The sequence below is a fragment of the Syngnathus scovelli genome, chromosome 5 (genome assembly GCF_024217435.2).
Source record: "Syngnathus scovelli strain Florida chromosome 5, RoL_Ssco_1.2, whole genome shotgun sequence".
Lineage (NCBI taxonomy): Eukaryota > Metazoa > Chordata > Actinopteri > Syngnathiformes > Syngnathidae > Syngnathus > Syngnathus scovelli.
In genome coordinates, this window is record NC_090851.1 from 7,324,115 (window position 1) to 7,350,295 (window position 26,181).

At 41.7% G+C, this 26,181-nt stretch overlaps 5 protein-coding genes across 7 annotated transcripts; 3 read left to right on the plus strand and 2 right to left on the minus strand.

Moving 5' to 3' along the window:
• Positions 1-139: 139 nt before the first annotated feature.
• LOC125968890 (coiled-coil domain-containing protein 149) lies at positions 140-4,923 on the plus strand. 2 transcript variants are annotated; one of them, XM_049720389.2, is made up of 13 exons: positions 140-420; positions 1,176-1,337; positions 1,419-1,457; positions 1,885-1,992; positions 2,384-2,500; positions 2,593-2,765; positions 2,850-2,922; positions 3,079-3,163; positions 3,275-3,419; positions 3,486-3,562; positions 4,061-4,096; positions 4,169-4,210; positions 4,288-4,923. In XM_049720389.2, the coding sequence occupies exons 1-13, from the start codon at positions 370-372 to the stop codon at positions 4,719-4,721; spliced, it is 1,542 nt and encodes a 513-aa protein (XP_049576346.1). In that variant the 5' UTR covers positions 140-369; the 3' UTR covers positions 4,722-4,923. The 2 variants fall into 2 exon arrangements, with proteins under 2 accessions (XP_049576346.1, XP_049576347.1); XM_049720390.2 differs by lacking the exon at positions 4,061-4,096.
• Positions 4,924-5,260: 337 nt separating this feature from the next.
• LOC125968892 (extracellular superoxide dismutase [Cu-Zn]) lies at positions 5,261-7,496 on the minus strand. 2 transcript variants are annotated; one of them, XM_049720393.2, is made up of 2 exons: positions 7,340-7,496; positions 5,261-6,250 (listed from the first exon to the last, which is right to left on the minus strand). In XM_049720393.2, exon 2 carries the CDS (start codon positions 6,235-6,237, stop codon positions 5,617-5,619), a length of 621 nt encoding a protein of 206 aa, XP_049576350.1. In that variant the 5' UTR covers positions 6,238-6,250; positions 7,340-7,496; the 3' UTR covers positions 5,261-5,616. The 2 variants fall into 2 exon arrangements, with proteins under 2 accessions (XP_049576350.1, XP_049576349.1); XM_049720392.1 differs by lacking the exon at positions 7,340-7,496 and adding an exon at positions 6,887-7,099.
• An 87-nt stretch (positions 7,497-7,583) lies between these two features.
• On the plus strand, positions 7,584-10,957 carry LOC125968891 (uncharacterized). The gene is made up of 2 exons (XM_049720391.2): positions 7,584-9,402; positions 9,608-10,957. Exons 1-2 carry the CDS (start codon positions 9,299-9,301, stop codon positions 10,224-10,226), a joined length of 723 nt encoding a protein of 240 aa, XP_049576348.1. The 5' UTR covers positions 7,584-9,298; the 3' UTR covers positions 10,227-10,957.
• A 146-nt stretch (positions 10,958-11,103) lies between these two features.
• LOC125968635 (ATP-dependent RNA helicase DHX15) lies at positions 11,104-17,360 on the plus strand. The gene is made up of 14 exons (XM_049719910.1): positions 11,104-11,271; positions 12,115-12,457; positions 12,535-12,728; positions 12,806-12,965; positions 13,328-13,546; positions 13,862-14,029; positions 14,338-14,424; positions 14,543-14,692; positions 14,767-14,875; positions 14,970-15,161; positions 16,055-16,177; positions 16,277-16,467; positions 16,690-16,859; positions 16,938-17,360. Exons 1-14 carry the CDS (start codon positions 11,210-11,212, stop codon positions 17,053-17,055), a joined length of 2,286 nt encoding a protein of 761 aa, XP_049575867.1. The 5' UTR covers positions 11,104-11,209; the 3' UTR covers positions 17,056-17,360.
• Positions 17,323-25,916, minus strand: LOC125968637 (uncharacterized). Its single transcript, XM_068650647.1, is given in 18 exon segments — positions 17,323-17,819; positions 17,956-18,064; positions 18,138-18,352; positions 18,433-18,542; positions 18,617-18,740; positions 19,257-19,482; positions 19,485-19,699; positions 20,403-20,506; positions 20,581-21,097; positions 21,744-21,841; positions 22,335-22,542; positions 23,015-23,123; positions 23,197-23,411; positions 23,493-23,602; positions 23,677-23,800; positions 24,301-24,744; positions 25,256-25,359; positions 25,435-25,916. Coding segments are annotated over 18 exon segments (3,651 nt in total). The 5' UTR covers positions 25,807-25,916; the 3' UTR covers positions 17,323-17,572.
• Positions 25,917-26,181: the final 265 nt, after the last annotated feature.

The following is a 26,181-nucleotide window of genomic DNA, read 5'->3' on the forward strand; positions in this document are numbered from 1 at the left end:
ATTTACTTGATTTATTAATTGAGGTTGATTCGGGTTAAGATAATAGGGATGATCGACATCGGCCATGTTTTAAAACCACGTGACTTTGAAGAAACCGCGGGATTGGCTCAAAGTGACACGTGATTGAGGCTAACCCTAGCCACCGAGATTTTTTTTTTTTAAAGGATTTAGCCGCTGTAACAGGAAACGGCAAAAAATGCGCTAATGCCACTGTTTACAAGAACATCTCTGATGACTCCTGCTAATTGTGTCCAGCTCATCGGCGTTGATTACCAAAACATGTAGCTGGAAGTATTTTGAGCAGAAAGGACACGTTTATTTGTGTCATATTTTGACGTCAGTAAGGTTTTTCTTGCACGTCACAGAGAGATGGATCTGTCAAGGAGGAGTGACGGCGACTGGCAGGGAATGGTAAACGAGGTAAAAACAAAACCTGTGTGTTAAAAAACGAGCCCTGGCTTGACCTCTCGAATCTCACGTCCTGACACTTAATAATAGTGCTATTTGTTACTAATGCCGCTTAAATGGCTTAGCTTGAAGCAGAGCTCTCCTTGTCTGCAGGGCACGATCACAAGGAAGTGATTTTTGCTGCATCTGCACAGTGCAAAAACACAAGTCTACATAATTTTTTTTTTTTTTTTTTTTTAGAAGATTGATTATCACGAAATATAGGTACAATTGTGTTTTTTGTTTGTTTGTTTGTTTGTTTTGTAGTGATGGAATGAGCAAATAATGTATAGAGGAACCCCATTGCTGTTTGTAGAAATCCTTACTCGGGGTTCCTGGGTTCAAACAAGATATGCAATAGCTTACTTTTCTGCAAAATACTAAATTGAACATCATCCACCCAGCCATTTTCTACAGTAGATAATATGTAGTCACAGGTGAGCTGGCCTTGCAGGGCACTGAAAAAATATAAAATAACACTCCCATTATTCAATGAACCTATCATGCATTTTGCTGGCATGATTGGCCCTCCAAAATGACTTTTTAGGAGACCCCCAAAAATGCATGTTGGTCAACCCTCAATTGCGATTACAAGTTTTATCGAAAATGGATGGATGAGACTGATCGGGTTAAAAAAAAAGTGATATATTCATGTCACATTTACAACATTAATTTTCCTTGCATCTGAAAATGTCCTTTGTAATGACCAATATCCATTCCCTTCCCAGTTCCTAATTTGTAAGCGGAAGCTGGAGAGCAAGAAGGAAGCTCTGCTTATCTTGTCCAAAGAGCTGGATACATGCCAACAGGAGAGGGATCAGTACAAGCTGATGGCCAACCAGCTTCGTGAGCGGCACCAAGGACTAAAAAAGAAATACAGGGAGCTCATTGTAAGATGTTTGCAGGCATTGTGAAGACACACAAATTATTTATCTGTAACACATTGTATTCTATTAATTCCCTCAAAACAGGACGGAGATCTGTCTTTGCCTCCCGAAAAACGGCACCAAGTAAGTTTTCAAAGCCAGATATTACACTGTCACAAGCCCATTATGAATTTGATTGCTGAGATCTGATGAATTTCATTTGCCGTCCTATGATGACCTCAAGTTAATTTAAAGACTTTGGGTGTTCTTTGTAATAAGCGTTGGTTCACATCCAGGAGAACTGAATTTCAACATGATTGTTTGGTTCATGGTGTGCAAGCTAGCATAGGACCAATTTCACCTTAATGCCCCATTCAAAATGAAACTGTGATTGACAATCGACCTTCACCCTTTGGGTTGCATCGAGATAGGTGTCAGCGTCCTGAACAGAATTAACAGTATAGAAAGGATGTACAATCTATCATGACATCAGCTAACTGCTCTAATTTGATCAATTGTATCAAAGGGTCACAATAATGACTTACACTAAAGCTTATGGCATTTTCCACAGGTGAATTTAGCTCAGTTATTGAGGGACTCAAGAGAAAAAAGCAACCGTCTCTCTGATGAGGTGAAGGAGCTGAAGCAACGACTGGCTGAAGCTCATGGAGACAACAAGGTCTGTGACATTACTCAATTTCCATGGGTGGGACATTGAACATCTCTAATTCCAATTTTTATCAAATGTGTATTTACCCAAATTACATCCGTATAATGCACCTCAATTTTGCACCCTGCTTCCTGGCATCCTGGCAAATCAACAACTAATAATGCCCAGGAAGTAAAAATAGATCATTTTTAAAAAAAAAAAAACATTTATTAAAAGGTGGGAACGCGAATAAATGTTTGTTCTTTAAGGGGATAGAAAAAAACGATATGTCCTTGTTTCTGTAATGGCGTTCAAAAGATGGGCAGCATCACCTTATAAATCCCCAAACATGACGAATATAGTTTAAAAACATCAAGTCTGCAAGAAGTCATCATCGTCAGATGGCTTTATTGTCTTCCAGCTCCTACGTATGACTATCACCAAACAACGACTGGGAGACGACGAGGTAGGCGCTCGCCATTTCCCAGCACATGAACGTGAGGACTTGGTCAAACAGTTGGAAAGAGCCAGAGAGCAGGTGAACATGACTGACCACTCGCGTTTTACCAACCCAGATGACCTCTGACTACATGGAGCTGTGTGTGTGTGTTCGTATTGGGGTGGCTGTAGAACGAATTGCTGGAGCACAGCACAAAGTCTCTCAGCGACGAGCTTCAGGATGTCCGAGCGGAGCGCGACGTGTTTCAGCAGAAGGCTCATCGCCTCAATGTGGAGATGAACCACATCGTTGGGAATGATGACGTTCGGATTTTGGATATCGACGCTCTCTGCATGGAGAATAGGTTTGTTGGCGTTAAGAACTTAAAACAACAAAAGAAGTGTGGAAGAGTTCTTGACCATTTCTTAACATGTTTGGACTATTTCAGGTATTTGCATGATCGGCTCTGTCAGCTTCAGGAGGAGGTCACCTTGCTCAAGACAAATCTGGGCAAGTACAAGGTACATGGATTTCACACGTTATGTTAGCTGCAACGTTTTTTTTTACCCACTGACTAAAATACTAAAATGTAAGTTACACTACACGACTGTAGGGGGAGACAAAGAGTTAAAAAATGGTTAATTTTGTTTTTAATACTGTATTTAAACTCATTTCAGAGTGCACTGGAATCCAGGAAGAATGTCAGAGTCTGCGGGAAGCCGAACAGCAGTGCACTCACTGGGGTGCTCTCAGCCAAACAAGGTGTCATCTCATTCGCAGCACACCCTCATCTCACCCTGACTTGATTTTTTTATCTGTCACATGCATTTGTGTGTTGGAAAGTTTGACGACTGTATCTGGGTGTGTATGCAGTGAAGGAGCTGCTGTCTGACGAAAGCGGCTGCACGCTACCCGTCACCGCCCAGTCCATTTCGGACCTTAAGTCCCTGGCCACCGCTCTCCTGGAAACCATCCACGAGAAGAACATGTTGATTCAGCACCAGCGACAAATTAACAAGTGCTGACTGTTATTTGTCTTTCTCTGCTTCACCAGCATGTTTCTTATTGGGTCCCTTATCTCCAGGGTTCTTGGAACTCGAGTTGCAGAACTGGAGAAGAAACTCAAAACATTGGAGACGTCTGGATTGTGGAATCTGCCAGGTAGGCAAATATGTGATCAGTGAGAAACATTTGTCTATTCAGTCATAATATTTAGGGATACTCAAGCCAACATTTTTTCAGATGAATACCAGTAAGAGTACTTAATTCTTTAGTCACCTATACAGATGCCAATAATACTAGTACTTTTTGATACATAAAAATCCTCACCCGAAAAAATGACAGTTCAAATATATCATTTCTTTGGCAGTTTTTCTTCCATTTTCTGTACCATTTTCTGCATTTTCTGCATAACATCGCGAGTATCGATGCCTTGAAATAAGGAAGTTATCGGCATCAAAACTGATACCCAGTATCAGTATTTGGCATCCCTAATAATAGTTTATAAATCCCCTTTATCTCTATCTATGCCTTGATTGCAAAGCCTAAAACTGTCTTGTCCTCTCACTTCATGTGCTTGAAAAATAATAAAATGGTTGAAGTACTTCTAATCAGCATGCAAATGATTCTTTCCTCTGCTTTTTGTGTTTTGTCCCTAAGGCCTTACTTACCATATCTCGGTGGGCATATGCGGAAGTATGTCTCTTTTTTTTTTTTGTTACTGTGAAACTATATCAAGATAATTAACACTATTTTCCTTCATAATAGAAGGAAAAGACAGCTGCAACACTCATCCACCAGACACATCAGGTTTGCAATAGCTTTCTTTTTTTTTTTCTTTCCCTTGTCTCATCATACTGTCATACATTGTGTGCATGTTTTCACAGGGGAGTCAGAGCAGTGTTCATCAGCACATCCAATGCAAGCGAGTGAAACGCCAGCAGAACCTCCCAAATCGTCCCACTCGTCTTTCCCTCCATCCGAAGAGGAGCCATCTAATCCTCCGACGAGAATCTTGCCAAACAGCCACGAGCTATGTGAAGGTCAACAATCCAAAGATGACAAGAGTGCAGGTGATGTTTTCCCCCCTCCAATAGATGTGAACACACGCCTTGTGTCAAACACTTCTGAGGGACCAACTGTCACATCCAACCGCACGAGAGAAAATAAAGTTGAAGTGGGAGCAGAGAACATTGAAACGGAATGTATCATAATAGAGGAACATGTCAATATCCCACCAACGGTTCCCTTTGAAAAGGAGCAGGAAATTCGGCAAGATCAGGATTATTTTATTGGGACAGATATGGCATGTTCTGTTTGACACTGTCTACTGTCAAAGATGATGACATCCAAACAGCATAGTTCTTCCACACTGGCACTGTACATTCCAGAAAACTTCTAGAGGCTGCTAATCTGTATTCTACAGTTTTTAACACAATTGTGCTTAAAAAGAAGAGTCGTGTTGATCGTTACTTTTCTCTGATCATTTTAGACCATAACTGAATACATTAGACTACAAAGCAGGCCAACAGGATTTTCATGAGTTTCATTGTTTCAGTGACGTGTTATGAATGTGTCTGTAGGGTCGAGCATCAAAATGTAACAAATAGCTTCTAGGAAAGAACTTTTTCAATATGGATTACTTGTAGAAGTAAAACAAAACTATCAGTTCTACTCAGAAACCACTCCATCAAGGATTTAACAGTTACAGTTTAACATTTGAACAAGATAAATGAGAATGCATATTGCATTTTTCCATAAGCTCAGTTTGGATCAGATGTAATTGTGAAATGTATTTTCAATTTAACCATTGGAAAAGTAGCCTTGGAGGACAGAAATCACCACTCAAAACAATTCAAATAGTTGCATCAGCTGTTTATTCACAAGATACACAAGCTACAGAGTGAAACAAATTGCGAGCACACCATTTAAAGACTGTGTGTAAGGGACACCAACGGCACTGTGGATGAATAGTTAAGACAACTGCCTCAGGAGGGGCACTGTTAACATATTCCAATTATAAGCACTGGTCATTGTGTGATGAAAGAACAAAAATGTATTTGTAAATAATTTCAAAATAAACTACTTTTCATATGTTTGCACAGCAAAAAAAACAATGGGCATATTGAGCCCAGGCGATGATGTAGGATTGATACATTTAAGATCTGCAAGCGCATGTAGAATAGATGTATGGCAACCCACAAAAAAGTGTGGCATTAAATTTTCTGCAGGCGCCTAGTCATCACCCTGGAGTATGTATTCCAGGGATTGGGGGAGGAAATCCCAATAACACAGCAACCGAGCCTGCGTCCTGAATTTCCAGAAAGCAGACTGCCAGCATCCCCCCCAAGGCCCAGGTCATCTTGGTGCTCGTGAATCACGACTGCTCTTCCAAGCACAGACAGACTACCAAATAGCGTGGCCTCAGATTCAAATGCTGCCATGATTTTGCCTTGTTGAGGCACAAAGTTTCCAAAATCTCCTGGGTGGTTGGGGTGATTGACACCTTCAGGGTTGTAGTGGCCTCCAGCGGAATCGCACCCTTGCTGCAGGTCTCCATACTGATGAATGTGCATCGCCTTGGGCTCTGGCCCGCTCCCCGTGGGGAATCCATTGAAGCGGAGCATCACTCGGAGCTTCCCATGAGGATAATCTTGCTTGAAGAGCACTTGGCCATAGACTTTGGGCAAACCCTCAGCTAGCCTGGTGCTTGGTCTCACTTTACAGGTTGCATACAAAGCGCCATTGTTTTGCCAGACCTCTGGTGGTGCCCAGGTGCTGGTGGAGGCTGAGGCACTCTGACAGAGGTACAGCACCAAAAGAAGGGACGCCACCATTATTGACTTTGGCCTGTAAGATATAAAAATATCCATTACAATTCAAATGCTCAATTTCAACAAAATTGGTACATAGTTAACAGCTTAAATAGAAAGTCCTTGCTTTAGTAGTATTTAAGGTTCAAACTGACAAAAAAAAAAAAAAAAAAACAGTCACTCGTTTTTATTTTGATGACAGCAACACGTTCCAAAAAGCCCCAACAGAGGCCTGTTAACCACTGCGTCATCACCTTGCCATTGCGCAACACCCAATGTGTTTGGTAAATGAGGACATAATTGAGGAGACAGATTTCCTCCCATTTTATGTTGCTTAACAGTCCGATTGGTGTTTGTAAAGCCTTACCGTTAACTAGTGACGATATTATTCTCTTGTTTAATAGGTAAAAGTTAACATAGTTGTGGGCATCTTGGGAAAACATCATGTAACAGCTGGACAAGTGAACTAGTTGCACAATGATCTAATGAAAACGGGTGTCTTATGCAGAATTCAACAAGCCAATATGCTAAATAAATTACACGAACCAAATGCGGCACAGGTTTTTAGGACTGCCAAAGTTGGCAAATTGGAATTTTTAGCGTTTTCAGCATGCACAAACCATTTCAGTCGTACTTTTTGAGTCAGCTTGGTGAAATAAAGAAATATACTCACCAGTGTTGATGCATTGTTACTACAATTAAGAAAACTGCAGAATCAAAGAACGTTTGAGCAACAGATTATTTTTCTTGTTGTATCGTAAGAGAATCAGGGACTTGAGGTCCGAGATCGACTGTGCACCCGCTTTCGTCAGACAACAGCTTCTTCACTGCACGCACCAGGGGTGGGCAAATCCAGTCCTCGACGACCGGTAACGGTAACGGTGTCGGGCATGTTTTATAGGTCTCCCTGCTGCAACACACGTGAAAATGATCAAATTTGTCATCTAATTTTGCTTATTGTCTGGCCATTTGAATTAGGTGTGTTACAACAGAGACTATAAAACACGCAAGACACGGGCCTTCGAGGACTGACACAGTCGTCAGAAGTTCCGTTACACAAAGGTATGTAACATTTAGAAAATTAAAGTTAAGGTGAGACGAGAGTGTGCCGTGAATGAGATCATACCTTGTTTGATTGAGTTGTTAGGCTTCCTGCAGACTGGCATTCCTTCTAAATTCCAGTGCACTCTGAAATGAGTTTTTATACAATACGTATTACAAGCAATAAAAAAAAAAAAAAAAAATCCCCATTTTGTTTTTAACTCTTCGTCTCCCCCTACAGTTATGAAGTATAGCTTACATTTTCGTATTTTAGTCAGTGGGTAAAAAAAAAAAAAAAAATATGACAAATAAAATAAGAAACAATGAGATTGCAGATACCTTTCTAGATAATAGTGAATTAAAGCCAGATCAAAATGATGTGGTAGTGGGTTTCAACAGATTCTTTGCTCATATAATACACTAGAAAAATACGGAGTCAAAGAGTGAATTGTATTTTTTGGGGGTATTTTTTTATTGAGGCACATGTTAGTGAGTTCTTTTTTTTCTATGTGGTTGTTGGAGTTTTTTGCTTCTTTGTTTCTTTATTCCTATGACTTAAATATAAACATAAATAAGAGCACAAAAATACTGCAATTAATCACAAATGTGGACTATACTATTCGCTTGTGAGCTGCTCCATGAAACCAAACATCAAAAACAAAAATGACCTTGACTTCAGATTTTGAAAGACTATTGGAAAAAACAAAAGAGTTGAATCCATTTCCATTGGATTTTATTAAACTAATAGAAAAGTTACAAAATGCATGCAATAGAAAAAAAGATGGGAGCTTTTCACTTGTTTAGCATAAATAAGAGCACATAAACAATTCATTACCAATGTATTTCCGTGCCTATAACGCATTTCACTTAACCTAAATATATTTCTTAACTTAATTAACTTAAATATATTTAAGTACCAGCAGCTAAAAAAATAGGGTTTGACTTGAGGCTAAATGCTTGAGAAAGAATCCATTTGAATAATCAGAAATACCATTTGAAGTACGAAGGGCCGCCCCTGGTAAACATGAAGAAAATAGTTAAGTTTACCCATGCGTAATTGAGCTCCACCCTTGGTAAAGCGACACCCACTGACTTGCTTACAATACAACACAGAAAAATATAATAACATAAAAAAAATATATAATTCTCAATAGAGGCTATTGTTACTTGCCACATTTTGGTACTGGGCCCTACAGATACATCCATAACAATTCACTGAAACAATGAAACTGTGCCTTTACGGAACTCCTGTTAGCGTTCTTTGTCGTCTAATGTGTTCAGTTATCATGAATCCCACTTTATTTTCTTGGTTGGATGTAAGAGATCACATCTATTGAGGGGGCAAAGACATCACCTGCACTCTCGTCATCCTTGGATTGTTGACCTTCATGTAGCTCATGACTGTTCGGCAAGATTCTCGTTGGAGAATTTCATTCGCTTGTATTTGGTGTCCTGATGAACACTATTTAATTTAAAACAGAGTCTGAGTTGCAGACCAAACAGGGTTAGAATTTATTGGACGGAATGGTCCGTTACTGAGACAAATACTGTACTGACTATAAACAGACTTCAGTAAAATAACATTACCTTCAAAAAATTCCATCTGGTGTAAAAAATGCTGACATGTTGAATTCCATTCCAGAAACAAGTACATGCTGTTCTTTTCCTACCCCCTTAAAGCACAAACAAGTATTTGCTTTCCCACCTTTTGTTAAATTATTTTACTTGATATCTATTTTTTCCTTCTTGGGCATTATGGGATTAGTTGTTGATTTGCCAGGATACAAACTTGAAGTACATTGTCATTTTGGTAAACACACATTTGATAAAAATTGGAATTAGAGAAGTTCAATTGTGAATTACTTGCTATTCAAATGCCTCAGCCATGGAAAGTCTGTGCTCCAGGTGTTTATGTTAAGACAACCATATGCATGTAAACGTCTCACAACTCATTTAAAAAACAGTATACACACCGCCTTTTGCGTATTTGTGCTCCACCCTCAGTAAAGCAACGCCTACTTATGATACAACGAAACATATATATATGATAACATTGCTTCGTTCGTCAAGCGATCCTTGCAGCAAAAACTTCCAAGATATTTGGTTCCCCATAGTTTTCTTAATTGTAGTAACAATGCATCAACACTGGTGAGTATATTAACTTGGGAATGCACTGCTGTCGTCAAATTTAAAATAATATAATACTTAGGGGATTTCTTTTTATCAGTTTGAGCCTTAAACATCCGTCAAGTCAATCAAATTATTTTATTTTTATTTACGCTGTACAGTATGTATCAACCTCATTGGAATTGAGCATTTATAGTATAATGGATGATGTTTTCATTTCTTTCAGGCTAAAGTGTATAGTGGGGGCATTGCTTCTGTTTGTGCTGTCCACCTGTCAGAGTGAACCAGACCAGACCGACAGAAACCAACCAGACGTCGGGCAAAACAGTAGCACTCGGTATGCAACCTGTGAAATGAGCCCAAACTTACCGCTGGTTGAGGGTATGCCCCAAATCTATGGCCGAGTGCTCTTTAGGCAGGGTAATCCTAATGGAACGGTCAGAGTCCTTCTCTGGTTTAATGGATTCCCCACAGGGAGCGGGCCACAGCCCAGGGCGTTGCACATTCATCAGTATGGAAACCTGATGAACGGGTGCGGTTTAACTGGAAGTCACTTCAACCCTGAAGGTGTCACTCACCCCAACCACCTGGGAGATTTGGGAAACTTTGTGCCTCAACAAGGCAAAATCAGAGCAGCGTTCGAATCTGAGGTCACGCTATTTGGTCATCTGTCTGTGCTTGGAAGAGCAGTCTCGATTCACCAGGGGCGGGATGACCTTGGCCTTGGGGGGAATGATGGCAGTCTGATTCATGGAAATGCAGGAGTTGTACTCAGCTGCTGCGTTATTGGGATTACCTCCCCCGATTTGTGGAGTGCACATATTGCGCAAATACGGGGAATTTAATGCCACATTTTGCTGATAGCCATACATGTAGTCAACATGCGCTTGCTGATCTTAAATGTCATAACAATCATACAAATTTGCACAGGCTAATAAGCCTGATACACTGATTTTCCCTGCTTTGCTTAGAAAATGTGTGGAAAGTGTTTTGAAGAAATTAATAATAATTAATGATACATTTTACAGGTAGTTCTTTTATTACAAACAAACACAAGGACTAATGCTTGCAATTGAATTACGTAATGCAGCCGGTGTCCCTTACGCAGTTTTTAAATGATGAACTAATGTTTTCTTTTGGGGGGGTGAACCAATGAATGCTTATAAATGATAAGACATTTACTTGGCGTCAGATGACACTAATGTGAATGAATAAATTGCACCGCTGATGCAACTATTTGAATTGTTTAGAGTGGTGATTTCTGTTCAAATGTTATGTAACTGTTGAATTCTTGGTGAAGTGGTGTCTAAGTACAATTGAAAGAGTATTGTTTTACTTCTACAGGGAGTCTATAAATTAAAAATGTTTCTTCATAGAGGCTATTGATATTTTCCACATTTTGGTGCTGGCACCTGCAGATACATTCATAACAATTCAATAAAACAATGAAACTATATGTCTTCATGAAAATACTGTTAGCTTGTTTTGTAGTCTAATGCATGTTTAAGTTTGTTTATGCTTAAGTGTTCCTAATAATGTATGTTCCTTGTGGATTAAATAAAATGATCACAAATCATTACAACGAGAGTTCTGTGCGCTTTTATTACAGCGGGGAGATTTAATGTTAGTAAATTGGCATTTCGGACCCGAAGCTGCGAAATAGAAACATTCTTACTCCCGACCAGCTAGCGGCGGTAATGCAACTACGACGCTACTAAACAGAATACTAACAAGGAAGAACCCAATGAGGAAACGCCGTTGCATTAAACCGGGTGAAGTAGTGGCCGCCGTTATTGATTATTAAAAGGTACGCCGTTTTCTCACAAAGATGTCCAAAAGACATCGTTTGGATTTGGGTGATGACTACTCCAGTAAGAAGAGATCCGAAGGGTAGGTGTGACGCTAAACGAACGCGTCCATTGAAACATTTTAGACGCTCGCGGGCTGTTGCGAGTTGGCTAGAAGCCTACGTTGTGATTTAATGGGAATAGAGATAAATAGCTAACCTTAGCGGTTTGTGCTGGTGGTGGTGACTCGGCGACATGCTGGTTAAGTAATCTTTATTGCGCCCAAGGTGATACGTGAACGTTTGGAGTGTTTTGCATTAGCTCGCATCACGATACGAGTTTGAGGCACGTGTATGAAGTTAGCGGGATGCTAGCAGCCATACCTGCTAGCTAAGCTAACTAGCTAGCACGCTAGCCCAAGCGGCAAACGAGAGCATTTTGTTAAATTACGTCTTTAAAGCCGTTCATCCCATGGTCTACATACATCAAAATTGTACAAATTACGCCCCTTTAAATAGCTTTAATACGGTATCTTGTCAGGCAGTGTATTCAAAATATAATTCCCGCATTCCCCAGTACGAGCTAATGTTGGCTCAACTGTCAATAGAAAGAGGTCAGCTTGCCTGTTAAATTTGTATTAAAAGCAGAGAGCTCAACCAATATATAATTTCAGAGGCTTCAATGTCAGGCTCTAAACCAAAGTTGTCGATTTTTATTATTATTCACAAAAATCTGATTTCACCCTCATTAGTAGAAAAGCAAGTGACAATGACCTTAGTCAACAACAGGTTATAGTTTATTTGAATTATTCTAGGATTCTAGATTTTTATTTCTCATCAGAAACAAGTTTTGAAACTAATAATTGACCCAACGCCATTTCGAAGTATAGTTAAACATCAGCAGACCATATGACTAATTTAACATTGCATTTAATTGACACTGACAGGCGTGACAGAGACTCAGATCGAGACCGTGGGGATCATTCCAGAGACAGGGACAGAGACCGGGACCGTGACAGAGACCGGGACCGTGAGAGAGATGTGAAGTCTTCAAGTGCACCACCTAAAAGCACACCGCCCATCATCACCATGCCTCAGCTGAAGCAGATGGCCATGCAGCAGCAGATCAATCCATTCACCAACCTGCCGCACACGCCTCGCTATTATGAGATCCTTAAGAAAAGGTTACAGCTTCCCGTTTGGGAATACAAGGAAAACTTCAGTGACATCATCACACGCCATCAGAGCTTTGTCCTTGTTGGAGAGACTGGCTCCGGCAAGACAACACAGGTGAGAAAACCCACACACAAAATGCAATTCAACTGAAATTGCAATGGAATTCATGGGACTTTTGCTTTTACCTGTAGATTCCTCAGTGGTGTGTGGACATGGTAAGGAGCATTCCTGGTCCGAAGAGGGCTGTCGCTTGTACTCAACCAAGGAGAGTGGCAGCCATGAGCGTGGCCCAAAGAGTGGCAGACGAAATGGACGTGATGCTTGGACAGGAAGTGGGCTACTCCATCCGATTTGAAGACTGCAGTTCTGCCAAAACAATTCTAAAGTAAGTCGCTGGCTCCATTCAATTATTTTCAAAACAACACATATCCACCTGTCTGATTCCATCTTCTGTTTATTTAGGTACATGACAGATGGTATGTTGCTAAGAGAGGCGATGAATGACCCTCTTCTGGAGAGATACGGAGTGATTATACTCGACGAGGCCCATGAACGAACACTCGCCACTGATATTCTGATGGGAGTGCTGAAGGAGGTGGTGCGTCAGCGAGCAGATCTGAAGGTTTGTATGTCCTCGCATATTTGGAATTTGAGGAGCCACTAATTTAAACTAATGTCCAATCCCCATGTTGTTTGCCGTCACAGTTGCCGTGGAGCGACATGAAAGTTTTGATTCAAAGTTAGCGTGAAAGAAGCAGCCAAATTAAATTTTCTTGCAAGACCCCATGAAATATACTTACATGTGCAGAACCTTTTCAATCAGAGTTCATTTCTGTTTTCTAGTCTTCTGAGGCCCTTACCAATTGCATTAAAAAAAGACTAAGTCAAAGTAATTGTGCAATTTTTTTTATATTCAAGAAAATTTGAAGGGGAAATATTTGCTATAAAAAAAAAGCTCACCAAGGATGTTCTCTTTTTGCTCAGGTGATAGTTATGAGCGCTACTCTGGATGCAGGGAAGTTCCAAGTGTACTTTGACAGTTGCCCCCTGTTGACGATTCCCGGCCGCACGCACCCGGTAGAGATCTTCTACACGCCTGAGCCGGAGCGAGACTACCTCGAGGCTGCCATTCGCACGGTCATCCAGATTCACATGTGTGAGGAAGACGAGGGCGATTGTCTTCTCTTCCTCACCGGTCAAGAGGTGAGAGCATGCTTGACTTTTAACCTCAAACATGGCATTGTCCTTAAAACCTCTTTCAACTGTACAGTTAATATCTCAGGAAAAATTCTTTGTAAGTATTGAAATTTCCCGCCATTCAATAAAAGTCGAAAGAGTTACCTGTTGAAGATGGCACCTAATGAGAGGGAACAGGAAAATATGATACTCATGAAGAGATGTTTGACACACAGTTTTGTTCGATATCCAAATCATACCACTTGAATGGCATTCAACTTAGATTTTCCCAGTGTTGTCAGTTTCTTTAATGTCCTCAAAAATAAACGTTTTCCTCTGTAGGAAATTGATGAAGCGTGCAAACGAATCAAGCGTGAGGTTGATGACCTCGGGCCTGAAGTTGGGGACATCAAAATTATTCCACTGTATTCCACATTGCCACCACAGCAGCAGCAAAGGATCTTTGAGCCGCCACCCCCGCGGAAACCCAATGGTGCTATAGGAAGAAAGGTATATTGGTTTAATAATTCAAGTTTGACCTAAGGCTAGGTGCAAAGTGCATCCTCACTGATGTGCACTGCTCACACTATGTCGACGTACAAAAGCTACACATGAAGCTACAATATTGCACACATACCAGCAGCAATAGAAATCGGTGGTTTATAATTATACACCAAGCATTCTTTTCTCAAGTGCAGTGTGACTCCCTCACTTGCCAATTAACTTGAGCTAATTTTAATTTAACTTTAAAACAAAAACTTGCCAGAAAAACACTTCAAAACTTGTTAACAGTTTGTTTGTTTGTTTCTTTGTTTTAGGTTGTGGTATCGACAAATATTGCTGAAACCTCTCTAACGATTGACGGCGTAGTCTTTGTCATCGATCCTGGCTTTGCCAAACAGAAGGTGGGCTGTGCAGCAGAACTTATTGTGGAGCAGCCCAAATTAGTTTGAGATGGGCAAATCTCACTTGAATCTTACACACAGTATATTGGATATAATGTGATTACAAATTTGTCTGCAGGTGTACAACCCTCGCATCCGAGTGGAGTCGCTGCTTGTCACAGCCATCAGTAAGGCTTCTGCTCAGCAGAGGGCAGGACGAGCCGGCAGAACCCGTCCAGGGAAATGTTTCCGCCTTTATACAGAAAAAGCCTACAAAACAGAGATGCAGGTGACATGCTAAAATGCTGTTCTTCCTTTTCAATAGCTCCTCTAAGATTGTACTGATCATGCTTTCCTTTTCAGGATAACACGTATCCAGAAATCCTGCGTTCAAATTTGGGGTCTGTGGTGCTGCAACTCAAAAAGTTGGGCATCGATGACCTCGTGCACTTTGACTTCATGGATCCACCAGGTGAGACTGTCCAGTGTACAAAGCGCTCAAATCAGTGAGGTGGAAGGTGTCTCATCCCTGATGGTGTTGTCATACCTCCTTGACCTCCTTGCAGCTCCTGAGACACTGATGAGAGCCCTGGAGCTACTCAACTACTTGGCGGCTCTCAATGATGACGGTGACCTGACTGAGCTGGGTTCCATGATGGCAGAGTTCCCCCTCGACCCCCAGCTTGCCAAGATGGTCATCGCAAGTTGCGAGTTCAACTGCTCCAATGAGATCCTTTCCATCACCGCTATGTTGTCAGGTAATGGCCAGGACCGGGCCCGCTCAGAGTCCCTGATGAATCCACATCAATTCACATGGGTTCAAAGGGTCTCAATACTTGAGCAGAGAAGAACTGTTAATCCAAAAATAAAATACAAAATTAAGTTGAAGCGTGCTGTTTTTCGTTTGAGCATCAAGTAATAGAATTTCCAAGGCCAACTCAGAATAAATGAATGCGTCTGTTAAGGGTGGAATATGTCGAATACTCAGACGTCACAGGCCAGCACTTGGATTTCACGTCTGAAAATTAGTGGTTCTGCTGTATCATTTTTGTGTACTATGGCACTATTAGTGTGCGTCATTTCAGCTTTCAAACTATTAGAACTTCCCCCACAAAAAAGTCCCAAATGTCTTTGAGAGGCTAAGGGATAGAAATGTCAATTGATGCATTTTAATAGTAACTAAACCGTTTCAGGTCCTTGTGATGAGAAAATGTAAATGTCTTATGAATTTCACACAGTGCAGAGAAGTGTTAACAAACTTGCCAAATTTAAATGAATAGTATATTGAATCAAACTTAGAAAAATCAAGACCTTCACTTGGCGATCAGGCGCTGTGGCCATGTTAGCTGAACCCTTAGCATGTGCACAAATTGTTTGATCCGCAAAAATGTATCCACTTAAACTCTCCGGTGACTCGAAAACTTCTATGCAATGACTAGAAGCGCAAGAAAACTTTTGCTTTCCAGATGTGCTTTAATGAACTTCCCCCAACCGTCTCTGAGCTAAGGCTGCAGACCCCCCCCCCCCCTCGATAGAGCTTGTGGTTGTGCCACTCCCAGCTGTCACCTCTTAGGCTTTTCTCTATTGTGTTGTGAATTTTTGACTCATCCCTGTGGGCGGCTTTGTTGGGGCCCATACCAACCTTGTTTAGTCCCACAGTGTTTTGTTCGCCCCACGGAGGCTAAGAAGGCCGCCGACGAGTCCAAGATGAGGTTCGCCCACATCGACGGCGACCACTTGACACTGCTCAATGTCTACCACGCCTTCAAGCAAAGTGAGTGTCAGTCACTAAGCTGGTCCACAACACAAGGTGTTGCGCATGCCTGTCACTGTCTTAGCTTGAAATCAATTACCTTTTTGTCCTCCCCTTCAGACCATGAGGCGAACCAGTGGTGCTATGACAACTTTGTCAACTACCGCTCGTTGATGTCAGCCGACAACGTGCGGCAGCAGCTGTCCAGGATCATGGATCGCTTCAATCTGCCCCGCCGGAGCACAGAGTTCACCAGTCGAGACTACTACATCAATATTCGCAGAGCGCTCTGCACCGGCTTCTTCATGCAGGTTGGTAATGCCGGTGCGCAACGTGGTGGTCGACGTTCGGACCGTCAGCTCCAACAAATACTAACTCCATAAGTGTTTGTTTTCAAACCAAATCCACCAAAGCATTTGGAGTGGTCCTCACTTCTGAAGTTTAGTTTCTTAAATGTAGTGAATGCAGCCTGGATACTGTTTGGCTCAATTGAATTTTACAATGCATTGACTTGCTTGTTGTCTGTGCTGCAGGTGGCTCATCTGGAACGAACTGGTCATTACCTCACAGTCAAAGACAACCAAGTAGTCCAACTGCACCCATCAACAGTCTTGGACCACAAGCCCGAATGGGTGCTCTACAACGAATTTGTCCTCACCACCAAGAACTACATTCGCACTTGCACAGACATTAAACCAGAGTGGTGAGCTAAAGTAATCGATAGGGTCATGGTCGTCCGTCAGTTCAAGTGCGGTTTCTGATGCTGTCTCTTGTGTTGCAGGCTGGTCAAGATTGCCCCCCAGTACTACGAAATGAGTAACTTCCCACAATGTGAAGCTAAACGACAGCTGGAGCGAATCGTTGCCAAACTAGAGAGCAAAGAGTATTCCCAGTACTAAACGTTAACCAATAACTGTCCTGAAAAAATGACAGCATACCATATAGTTTTAGATCTTTCTGTATCATCGTATCTTAAAACTGTTGACTCTTTAGCGTTTGGATTTTTTTTTATATATATTTTTTTTTTGTTAGCTTTCAGTTGTCTCCCACATTGTCCATTCTTCAACTGTAATGCCGGAAAGAAATATCAGCAAGCATTGGATCACTATAAATATTTTCAAAAGAAGCATTGTTTTGATGTTTTACGGTAGGGAATTGTTGACTGCTGGCTTTGTTTCTTTATTAAAGGAGCTTTGACTTACTACACCTTGATGCTTTAAATACCAATGTGAATGTCATGACAGAAATGCACTTGATGTTACACATCAACTTCATTCTAAAGCATTCATTTACGAGTTGAATCCACAAAAGATAAAGTTACCGGATAAAAGCCGCAAGGCTACGTGAGTGAGAATGTGAGAAAAACAGGATGTCAAAGGCGTTGCTCCAACTTCACAAGGTATGATGAAATTCTAATCAGGTAACATTACAGGTATAACCAAAGTTTGGGCTTATTTTTTTCCCTTCAACATCCTCAATTGTCTCTGGCAGGCAGCGGCCACGTGTCTCTGGGAGCTGCGATGCCAGGATTGCTGCCAGGACGGCTGAGGAGACCAAGACGAGTTGGGGCAGGTCCTTCCAGACGTCATCCAGTAAAAGGATGAGAGGAGCGAGGGCCACACCCATTCGGGCCATAGATGAGTTGAAGCCCATCCCGTTTTGTCTTGAACATAAATATTACAGCACAGATAGTTTAGTATTGTGACTGGCACTATGTGTATAACTTTTAGATGCTGAAATAAAGGCAGTATAGAAACTTACAACCTGCTGATGAAAAAAAGTAAGGTATGTAAGCGCACCTGACAACAGTGGGAAACAATTCAGAAGAGTAGAGCACTGTGGTACAAAATGATGCTGAAGAAAAGCCTTTTCCTATGACTGCCACCATTGTTCTCAGGGTTGACATTTCTGGGGGAAGGTCACGGGAATCATTAAGTATGACAACATCTGGATCAATCCTTGGAAATGCCATGACACCAACCTTTTGGTATCAAAATGTTGATTCCGAGAGAGACAGCAAGCAAGGTAGACATTCCCACCTGCGTGCGCTTCCTGCCAATCCTGTCCAGTAAGAAGAAACTGGACAATTTGCTCGGCACTTCCACTGATGAGTAGAGCAACTGAGTGAGGTAGACATTAAGGCCAAAGCCGCTGACATTGAAGGTGATGCCGTAGAATGCAATTGCTATGGTGAACCTAGGAACGAGAGAATGCGCTGTAACATTGTGTGACCCAAACCCACAATTGGATGTGGAGAAAAAAAATTATGCGCAGACCAAAGAGAACCAGTGCACAAGGACAATCTTCTCATTTTAGGTGTTCTCATCAAGTCCAAGTAGGAATACACTCGACTTTTCTTCTCTGTCACCACGATGGAGGAAAGAGTCTAGAAACAGTCAAAGGAATAGTCTTGGCAACTATTGAGAATCAGAACATTATCATTATGAGAACAACGCAAACCTCAGGTTTAAGTCCATGACACGATGCCTCAGTGCCGTTCATTTTGGCACATTTGACGAGACACAAATGAGCTTCCTCCACCTTTCCGTTGGCAATGAGCCATCGAGCTGACTCAGGCACCCACCTGGATGTCAAAGGCAAAAAATACTGCATTTAGTTTTGAGGGCCAGAATATTGAAAATTGACTTCCTATGATTTGTATACAAGTACTTTGATTTCTGAAACAATTGCTCACAGCTGCAGTGTGAAAATAAAATTTTCATTTGATATGACGTCCCGTGGTCTGCAAAAGTTGAATCAAGAAAATTGGACAGACTTTAGGATTAAAGGTTAACTTCTTCAACCACCCAAAACACTCCAGTGTTCTTAATTAATCTTTTGCACACAACCATAACTGGATGAATAAGAATTTACGCAGTCACTATGTCCACAATGTCTCAGTTACTAAATAACAGAGGGGTTGTGCAAAACAACCCAGGTTTGTAGAGGATCAGATCTATTTGGACAGTTGATTTGACTGTTTTGCACAAAAAGTGGGGGAAAAAAATTAAAAAAAAAGAGAAAAAAGAAATTTTCAAAACTATTTAAAGAAATCTGATGCATATACATACATTGTATATTTTGATCCATTGTGTTATACCTCCATGTAAAGACACCAAAGAGGACGGGCAAAGTGACGGCAACAGTCAACCACCTCCATTCGTTCACAAGGTAAGCAATGGGTACGAAGCAAATGCTCCCAAATGCCCAGGAAAGACTGTCAAAAATTCCAACCGTCTTTCTGTGCTCTATGTCCACCCACTCCACACCTGGTTGAAGAATACAGGGGCACACACACACACATATGTATAGTATGGATAAATAAAGCAACTCAAATAATGGTTGAGTTGAACATAAAATGCCATCTGATGATGTAAAATGACTGTACAGAGAACCAAAGAGACGATGACTATGCCAGTTATGCAAAAGCCGGTAAGGAATCTCAGCACTGCAAACATCAGGAAGGATGTGGCGAAAGCACTGGCGAGAGCAAACAGCATTCCAGAGAGATAAGATGTCAGCAGCATGATCCTCCGACCGAACCTGAGCAGGAGGACCAAGGAAGTCAACACATGGCAATCAAGAGGTCAGCTAACCCTTCCTGTTCATTTATTGGTCAAGGTCAAATGATTCCGCGTGGTATGGATGGACGGTTGGACTTTGCGCAAGCACCATTCATTGGCAGTCTGGACACACCGGCTCTTTTGTCAGTACAAAGAAAGAGTCGCTTAGATGTGTTGCTCACATGGCAGCATGAAGTAACCCTCGCTTTGTCCCGATGCTTTAGCGCTTCCCGTGGTCGTCATGGTAACAAAAGCTACACTCTCAATTTGCAGAAGACAGTACCTCAGCCCGCATTCTTTGTGTGTTTTGAAAGACCAATCGATGTGAGAGACCGGGTGAATTTTTTGCTTATTTCATATTCTACAAGTGCAATATTGATCAGAATACAATGTTTAGACTAGTAAGGGTGCATGGAACATGTTATTGCGAAGGGGAAAAAATGACTTGACTACTCTTTAATTTGTCCAGAGCCCCTCAAATGATGACATAATGACTTGTTTTTTGTTTGTTTTTATGACCTCACAAATTACGGTAAAATCAGATATTTGAATAAAATCTTCATGGACAGATTTGTGTACAAGCATGATCATAATTTTCTCAAGGGAATCAAAATCTAACCATGAAATGCCATCATCTCTGTGCAGTCAAGTCAACGTGAAAAGCAATGATTGCATTGTGTTACCTGTCACTCAGACTTCCAAAAGTCACAGCTCCAAACATTACGCCAACAAAGAAGATAGTAGCCGTGGATTGGCTTCTGCTTTTTTTATCACACACCAGGTCCCACTAATACAAACACATTCCACATCTTTACAAGGGAAAACCAATGACAAAATGTAAAACAATGTAATGTAGATCACCTGGGTGGCCAGTGTGGATTTGAAGGTAGTGTTATCATACACCCACCCATCCAGACAGGGCAAGGTGAGCACCTGAGTGACGTCAGACGTGTTGAAAAGCAGATGATATTGAGGTTCGGCGAACATCCGACAGGAGCTGCGAGTGCCGTCCTCCTCCAATGGGATGCTGACGGTGAGCCTGTCTGCCTGGGACAGATTCCTGAAGAGCCCTCCGGCAGCGACAAGGCAGTGGTGCGCGGGAACCGCCGCAATGAAGCTGTTGAGCAGAAAGTGGCAGGGCAGTGTGATGCGCCCTATGAAGCTGATGGCCACTATCATCTTCTGGAACCTCCCGAATCCGCCGACGTCAGAGATAATGTCCTCGAACTTCATGATGAGCGCCGGTGTGTGCTCCAGACATACACGCGCAGAGAGCGCAGCAATCCCACGCAAGAAAGGAGTACTTGAGACTTCTGGACCTCTTATCCAGTTTAGCAAGGCACAAAGGCCACTTCCACATCCACGTGTCTTCAGGAGTGGGCGTTACTTTATGTGATGTTACATCGTCTTCCAGCCTTTGCACAAGGATCGCGCAGACCCCCTGCGGTCTTCCATGTGCGACTCAAGTTTTGCGAAAAATTAAGTGATGCACGGATCCATTGTGAACCTTAAATTCAGATTGTGATCTTAAGATCAGGGAATGCTTTGAGAATAATTGACAATTTGTTTGTCTGTGTGAAGCCCTTTGAGACTGCTTGTGATTTAGGGCTATACAAATAAACTTGACTTGACTTGACTTGACTTGACTTGACTTGACTTGACTTGACTTGACTTGACTTGACTTGACTTGATCCTAGATGTCGATATCACTTACTAATAGTCACTCAACAGCTAATAGTGAGAGATTTCAAAATAACTTGTGTAGAGGTGAAAAACCACCTCGCTGGATTTAGTGTCATGTGTGTGACAGGGTCCGGAAGGTTTTTCTCTTATCCACAGTGGGGCAGCCGTGAGCAGAGTGGAGGAGGACCCACAGGTGTGGCTTATCCCCACAGGTATGGCTGATCAGGCTCGTTAGGGGAAGGCTTTTAAGGAGCGCGCTGCCAGCGGCTCGTCGCCTGAGGGCTTGCCTATGCAATCTCCTCTATGGCCGCGCATTTAGCAATTATCCAAGTCAACCCTACTTGTCTATGCTGAGTCTCCGGTCTGCCTGTTTGATCTTCACCTTGTTTTCCATGAACTCTGACTCTTTGTTGTTCCCTTCCAGCTCTTGGATCCCCCTCTACGGACACACACACCTCTGCTCAGCTAAATTTACCATTATAATGACAGAAATTGAAAAGACCACAGGTCAGTCATTTTCAACAATGAACATTATTATTAACAGTATTGTTTTGTTGTTTTCCTGTAGGGAACTGTTGACTGTTGGCTTTGTGTCTTTAATATAGGAGCTTTGACCTACTACATCTTGATGCTTTAAATACCAATGTGAATATCATGACAGAAATGCACTTGATGTAATACAAATCAACTTCCTTCTAAAGCATTCATTTACCAGTTGAATCTAGGAAAGATCAAGATAAAAAGGCTTCATGAGTGGCTTCAAGTCTTCATGAATGTGAATGTTAAGCTGAAAATAGCACCTTGCAGTCAGAAAAAAAAAAAAAAATCACATTTGATCTCTTATACTTGGCCTTGGACAGACGTTATGCTTCACAAGCTATGATGAAATTTTAATCATTGAACAGTACAGGTGGAACCACAGTTCGGGCCTATTTTCTCCCCTCAACATCCTCAATTGTCTCTGGCAGGCAGCGGCCGAGTGTCTCTGGCAGCTGCGATGCCAGGATTGCTGACAGGACAGCTGAGGAGAACAAGATGAGTTGGGGCAGGTCCTTCCAGACGTCATCCAGTAAAAGGACCAGAGGAGTGAGGGCTACACCCATTCGAGACATAGAAGAGTTGTAGCCCATCCCGTTTTGCCTTTAACATAAAAATTACAGTACAGACTGTTTAGATTCTAAACTGTAGAATCATGACTGGCACTATGAGTGCCAAGTCACGACCTGGTTAGAGGAAGCTAGTTTTGGGCAAGAGGTGAGGTGCGCCCTGGGCTGCTCCAGATTTTATGCAAATAGAAGCCTTGGATGTATCGCTCAGCAGTTTAAAATGATCAAATTGTAATTTTGTTTTCCTCAATATAGGAAGTGTGAGTAAATGTATATCAAGGTTCTCTTACTGGGTATGTTTTTTAAAACAAACATACAATACACATTTGTGTTTTGCTTTTAGATACTGAAATAAAGGCAGATAAACCATGAAACAATACGAGTGACATTCCTATTTACTTCGAGTTAATGTTCTAAACACACCTTGAATAGTAAAACGGGTCTTTATTTCAGACTACAGAATCCTACAGCCTGGTGGTGATAAAATGTAAGGTATGTAAGCGCACCTGACAACAGTGGGAAACAGTTCAGAAGAGTAGAGCACTAGGGTACTAGATGATGCTGAAGCAAAGCCTTTTCCTACGACTGCCACCATTGTTCTCAGGGTTGACATATCTGGGGGAAAGTCATGGAAATCATTAAGTATGATAACATCTTGATCAATAATTGGAAATGCCATGACACCAACCTTTTGGTATCAAAATGTTGATTCCGAGTGAGACAGCAAGCAAGGTCAACATTCCCACCTCCGTGGGCTTTCTGCCAATCCTGTCCAGTAAGAAGAAACTGGACAATTGGCCCGGCATTTCAGCTAATGAGTAGAGCAACTGAGTGAGGTAGACATTAAGGCCAAAGCCGCTGATATTGAAGGTGATGCCGTAGAATGCAATTGCTATGGTGAACCTAGGAACGAGAGAGTGCGCTGTAACATTGGGTAACCCAAACCCACAATTGGATGTGGAGAAAAAAAAAAATTGCACAGACCAAAGAGAACCAGTGCACAAAGACAATCTTCTCATTTTAGGTGTTCTCATCAAGTCCAAGTAGGAATACACTCGACTTTTCTTCTCTGTCACCACGATGGAGGAAAGAGTCTAGAAACAGTCAAAGGAATAGTCTTGGTGACTTTTGAGGATCAGAACATTATGATTATGAGAACAACGCGAACCTCAGGTTGAAGTCCATGACACGACGCCTCAGTGCCGTTCATTTTGGCACATTTGACGAGACACAAATGAGCTTCCTCCACCTTTCCGTTGGCAATGAGCCATCGAGCTGACTCAGGCATCCACCTGGGGGTCGAAGGCAAAACAAAAAATACTGCATTTAGTTTTGAGGGCCAGAATATTGAAAATTTACTTCCCATGATTTGTATACAAGTACAAGTAAATGAAATTTTCGTTTGATACGACGTCCTACGGTCTGCAAAAGTCTAATCAAGGAAATTGGACAGACTTTAGGATTAAAGGTTAACTTCTTCAAACACTCCAGTGTCCATGTTTGGACTTTTGCACACAACCATAATCTGGATGAATAAGAATTTACACAGTCACTATGTCCACAATGTTTCATTTACTAAATAACAGAGGGCTTGTGCAAAACAACCCAGGTTTGTAGAGGATCAGACCTATTTGGACAGTTGATTTGAATGTTTTGCACAAAAAGTGGGGAAAATTGGGGAAAAAAACTAAAAACTAAAAAAAGAGAGACAAAAAAGAAATTTTCAAAAATATTCAAAAAAAAAATCTGATGCATATACATACATTGTATATTTTGATCTATTGTGTTATACCTCCATGTAAAGACACCAAAGAGGACGGGCAAAGTGACGGCAACAGTCAACCACCTCCAGTCGTTCACAAGGTAAGCAATGGGTACGAAGCAAATGCTCCCAAATGTCCAGGAAAAGCTCTCAAGAATTCCAACCGTCTTTCTGTGCTCTATGTCCACCCACTCCACACCTGGTTGAAGAATACAAGGGCACACACACACATATGTATAGGATGGATAAGAAAAGCAAGTCCTCAAATAATGGTTGAGTTGAACATAAAATGTCATCCGATGATCTAAAATGACTGTACAGAGAACCAAAGAGACGATGACTGTGCCAGTCATGCAAAAGCCGGTAAGGAATCTCAGCACTGCAAACATCAGGAAGGATGTGGCGAAAGCACTGGCGAGAGCAAACAGCATTCCAGAGAGATAAGATGTTAGCAGCATGATCCTCCGACCGAACCTGAGCAGGAGGACCAAGGAAGTCAACACATGGCAATCAAGACCATTCGATGTGAGAGAACTTTTATATAGGCACATGGGAACTGTTTGAAAATGTGAACAATCACATCATCTTAATTTTCAATTGACAGACCGCTGAGATGGCAAGAAACAGGTGGATTTTTTGCTTATTTCGTATTCTACAAGTGCAATATTTATCATCATATGTTTAGAGTAGTAAGGGTGGATAGAACATGTTATTGCAATGTGAAAAAAAATGACTTGACTACCCTTTCATTTGTCCAGAGCCCCTCAAATGATGACATAATGACTTGTTTTTTGTTTATTTTTATAACCTCACAAATTACGGTAAAATCAAATATTTAAAGAAGATATCCGTGCACAAATCTGTGTACAAGCATGATCATAACTTTCTCAGGGAGTCCTTATAGGGAATCAAAATCTAACCATAAAATGCCATCAATCTCTCAGCAAACAAGTCAATGTGAAAAGCAATGATTGCATAGTGTTACCTGTCACTCAGACTTCCAAAAGTCATAGATCCAAACATTATGCCAATAAAGAAGATAGTGACCGTGGATTGGCTTCTGCTTTTTTTATCACACACCAGGTCCCACTAATACAAACACATTCATATGTTTACAGGGGAAAAAAACAATGATAAAATGTAAAACAATGTAATGTAGGTCACCTGGGTGGCCAGAGTAGACTTGAAGGTAGTGTTATCATACACCCACCCATCCAGACAGGGCAAGGTGAGCACCTGAGTGACGTCAGACGTGTTGAAAAGTAGATTATACTGAGGCTCGGCGAACATTCGACAGGAGCTGCGGGTGCCGTCCTCCTCTAGTGGGATGCTGACGGCGAGCCTGTCTGCCTGGGACAGATTCCTGAAGAGCCCTCCGGCAGCGACAAGGCAGTGGTGCGCGGGAACCGCTGCGATGAAGCTGTTGAGTAGAAAGTGGCAGGCCAGTGTGAAGCGACTTATGAAGCTGATGGTCATTATCATCTTCTGGAACCTCCCGAATCCGCCGACGTCAGAGATAATGTCCTCGAACTTCATGATGAGCGCCGGTGTGTGTTCCAGACATACGCGCGCAGAGAGCGCAACATTCCCACGCAATAATGGAGTAATCGAGACCCTTGAACCTCTTATCCAGTTTTGCAAGGCACAAAGGCCACTTCATACTTTCTACATCCACGTGTCTTCAAGAGTGGGCGTTACTTCATGTGATGCTAACTCGTCTTCCAGCCTTTGCAAAAGGATCGCGCAGACCCCCTGTGGTCTTCCACGTGCGACACAAGTTTCGCGAACAATTAAGTGATGCACGGATCGATTGTTATCGTAAATGTCAAATATCAATTCGATGGGTAAATAAAAAAAAATATCAATGACAGTAAAAGTATGGTTAAGAATTTGGCTAGAAATGTCTGTGCA

Coding starts and splice junctions, on each gene's coding strand:
- LOC125968635 (XM_049719910.1), top strand. CDS start 11,210: ATGTCCAAAAGACATCGTTTGGATTTGGGTGATGACTACTCCAGTAAG. Junction 14,030..14,337: donor ATGGTGCTATAGGAAGAAAG/GTATATTGGTTT, acceptor TCTTTGTTTTAG/GTTGTGGTATCGACAAATAT. Junction 16,860..16,937: donor ACAGACATTAAACCAGAGTG/GTGAGCTAAAGT, acceptor CTTGTGTTGCAG/GCTGGTCAAGATTGCCCCCC.
- LOC125968890 (XM_049720389.2), top strand. CDS start 370: ATGGATCTGTCAAGGAGGAGTGACGGCGACTGGCAGGGAATGGTAAAC. Junction 1,338..1,418: donor AGAAATACAGGGAGCTCATT/GTAAGATGTTTG, acceptor CCCTCAAAACAG/GACGGAGATCTGTCTTTGCC. Junction 3,164..3,274: donor GGTGCTCTCAGCCAAACAAG/GTGTCATCTCAT, acceptor GTGTGTATGCAG/TGAAGGAGCTGCTGTCTGAC.
- LOC125968891 (XM_049720391.2), top strand. CDS start 9,299: ATGATAACATTGCTTCGTTCGTCAAGCGATCCTTGCAGCAAAAACTTC. Junction 9,403..9,607: donor GTAACAATGCATCAACACTG/GTGAGTATATTA, acceptor CATTTCTTTCAG/GCTAAAGTGTATAGTGGGGG.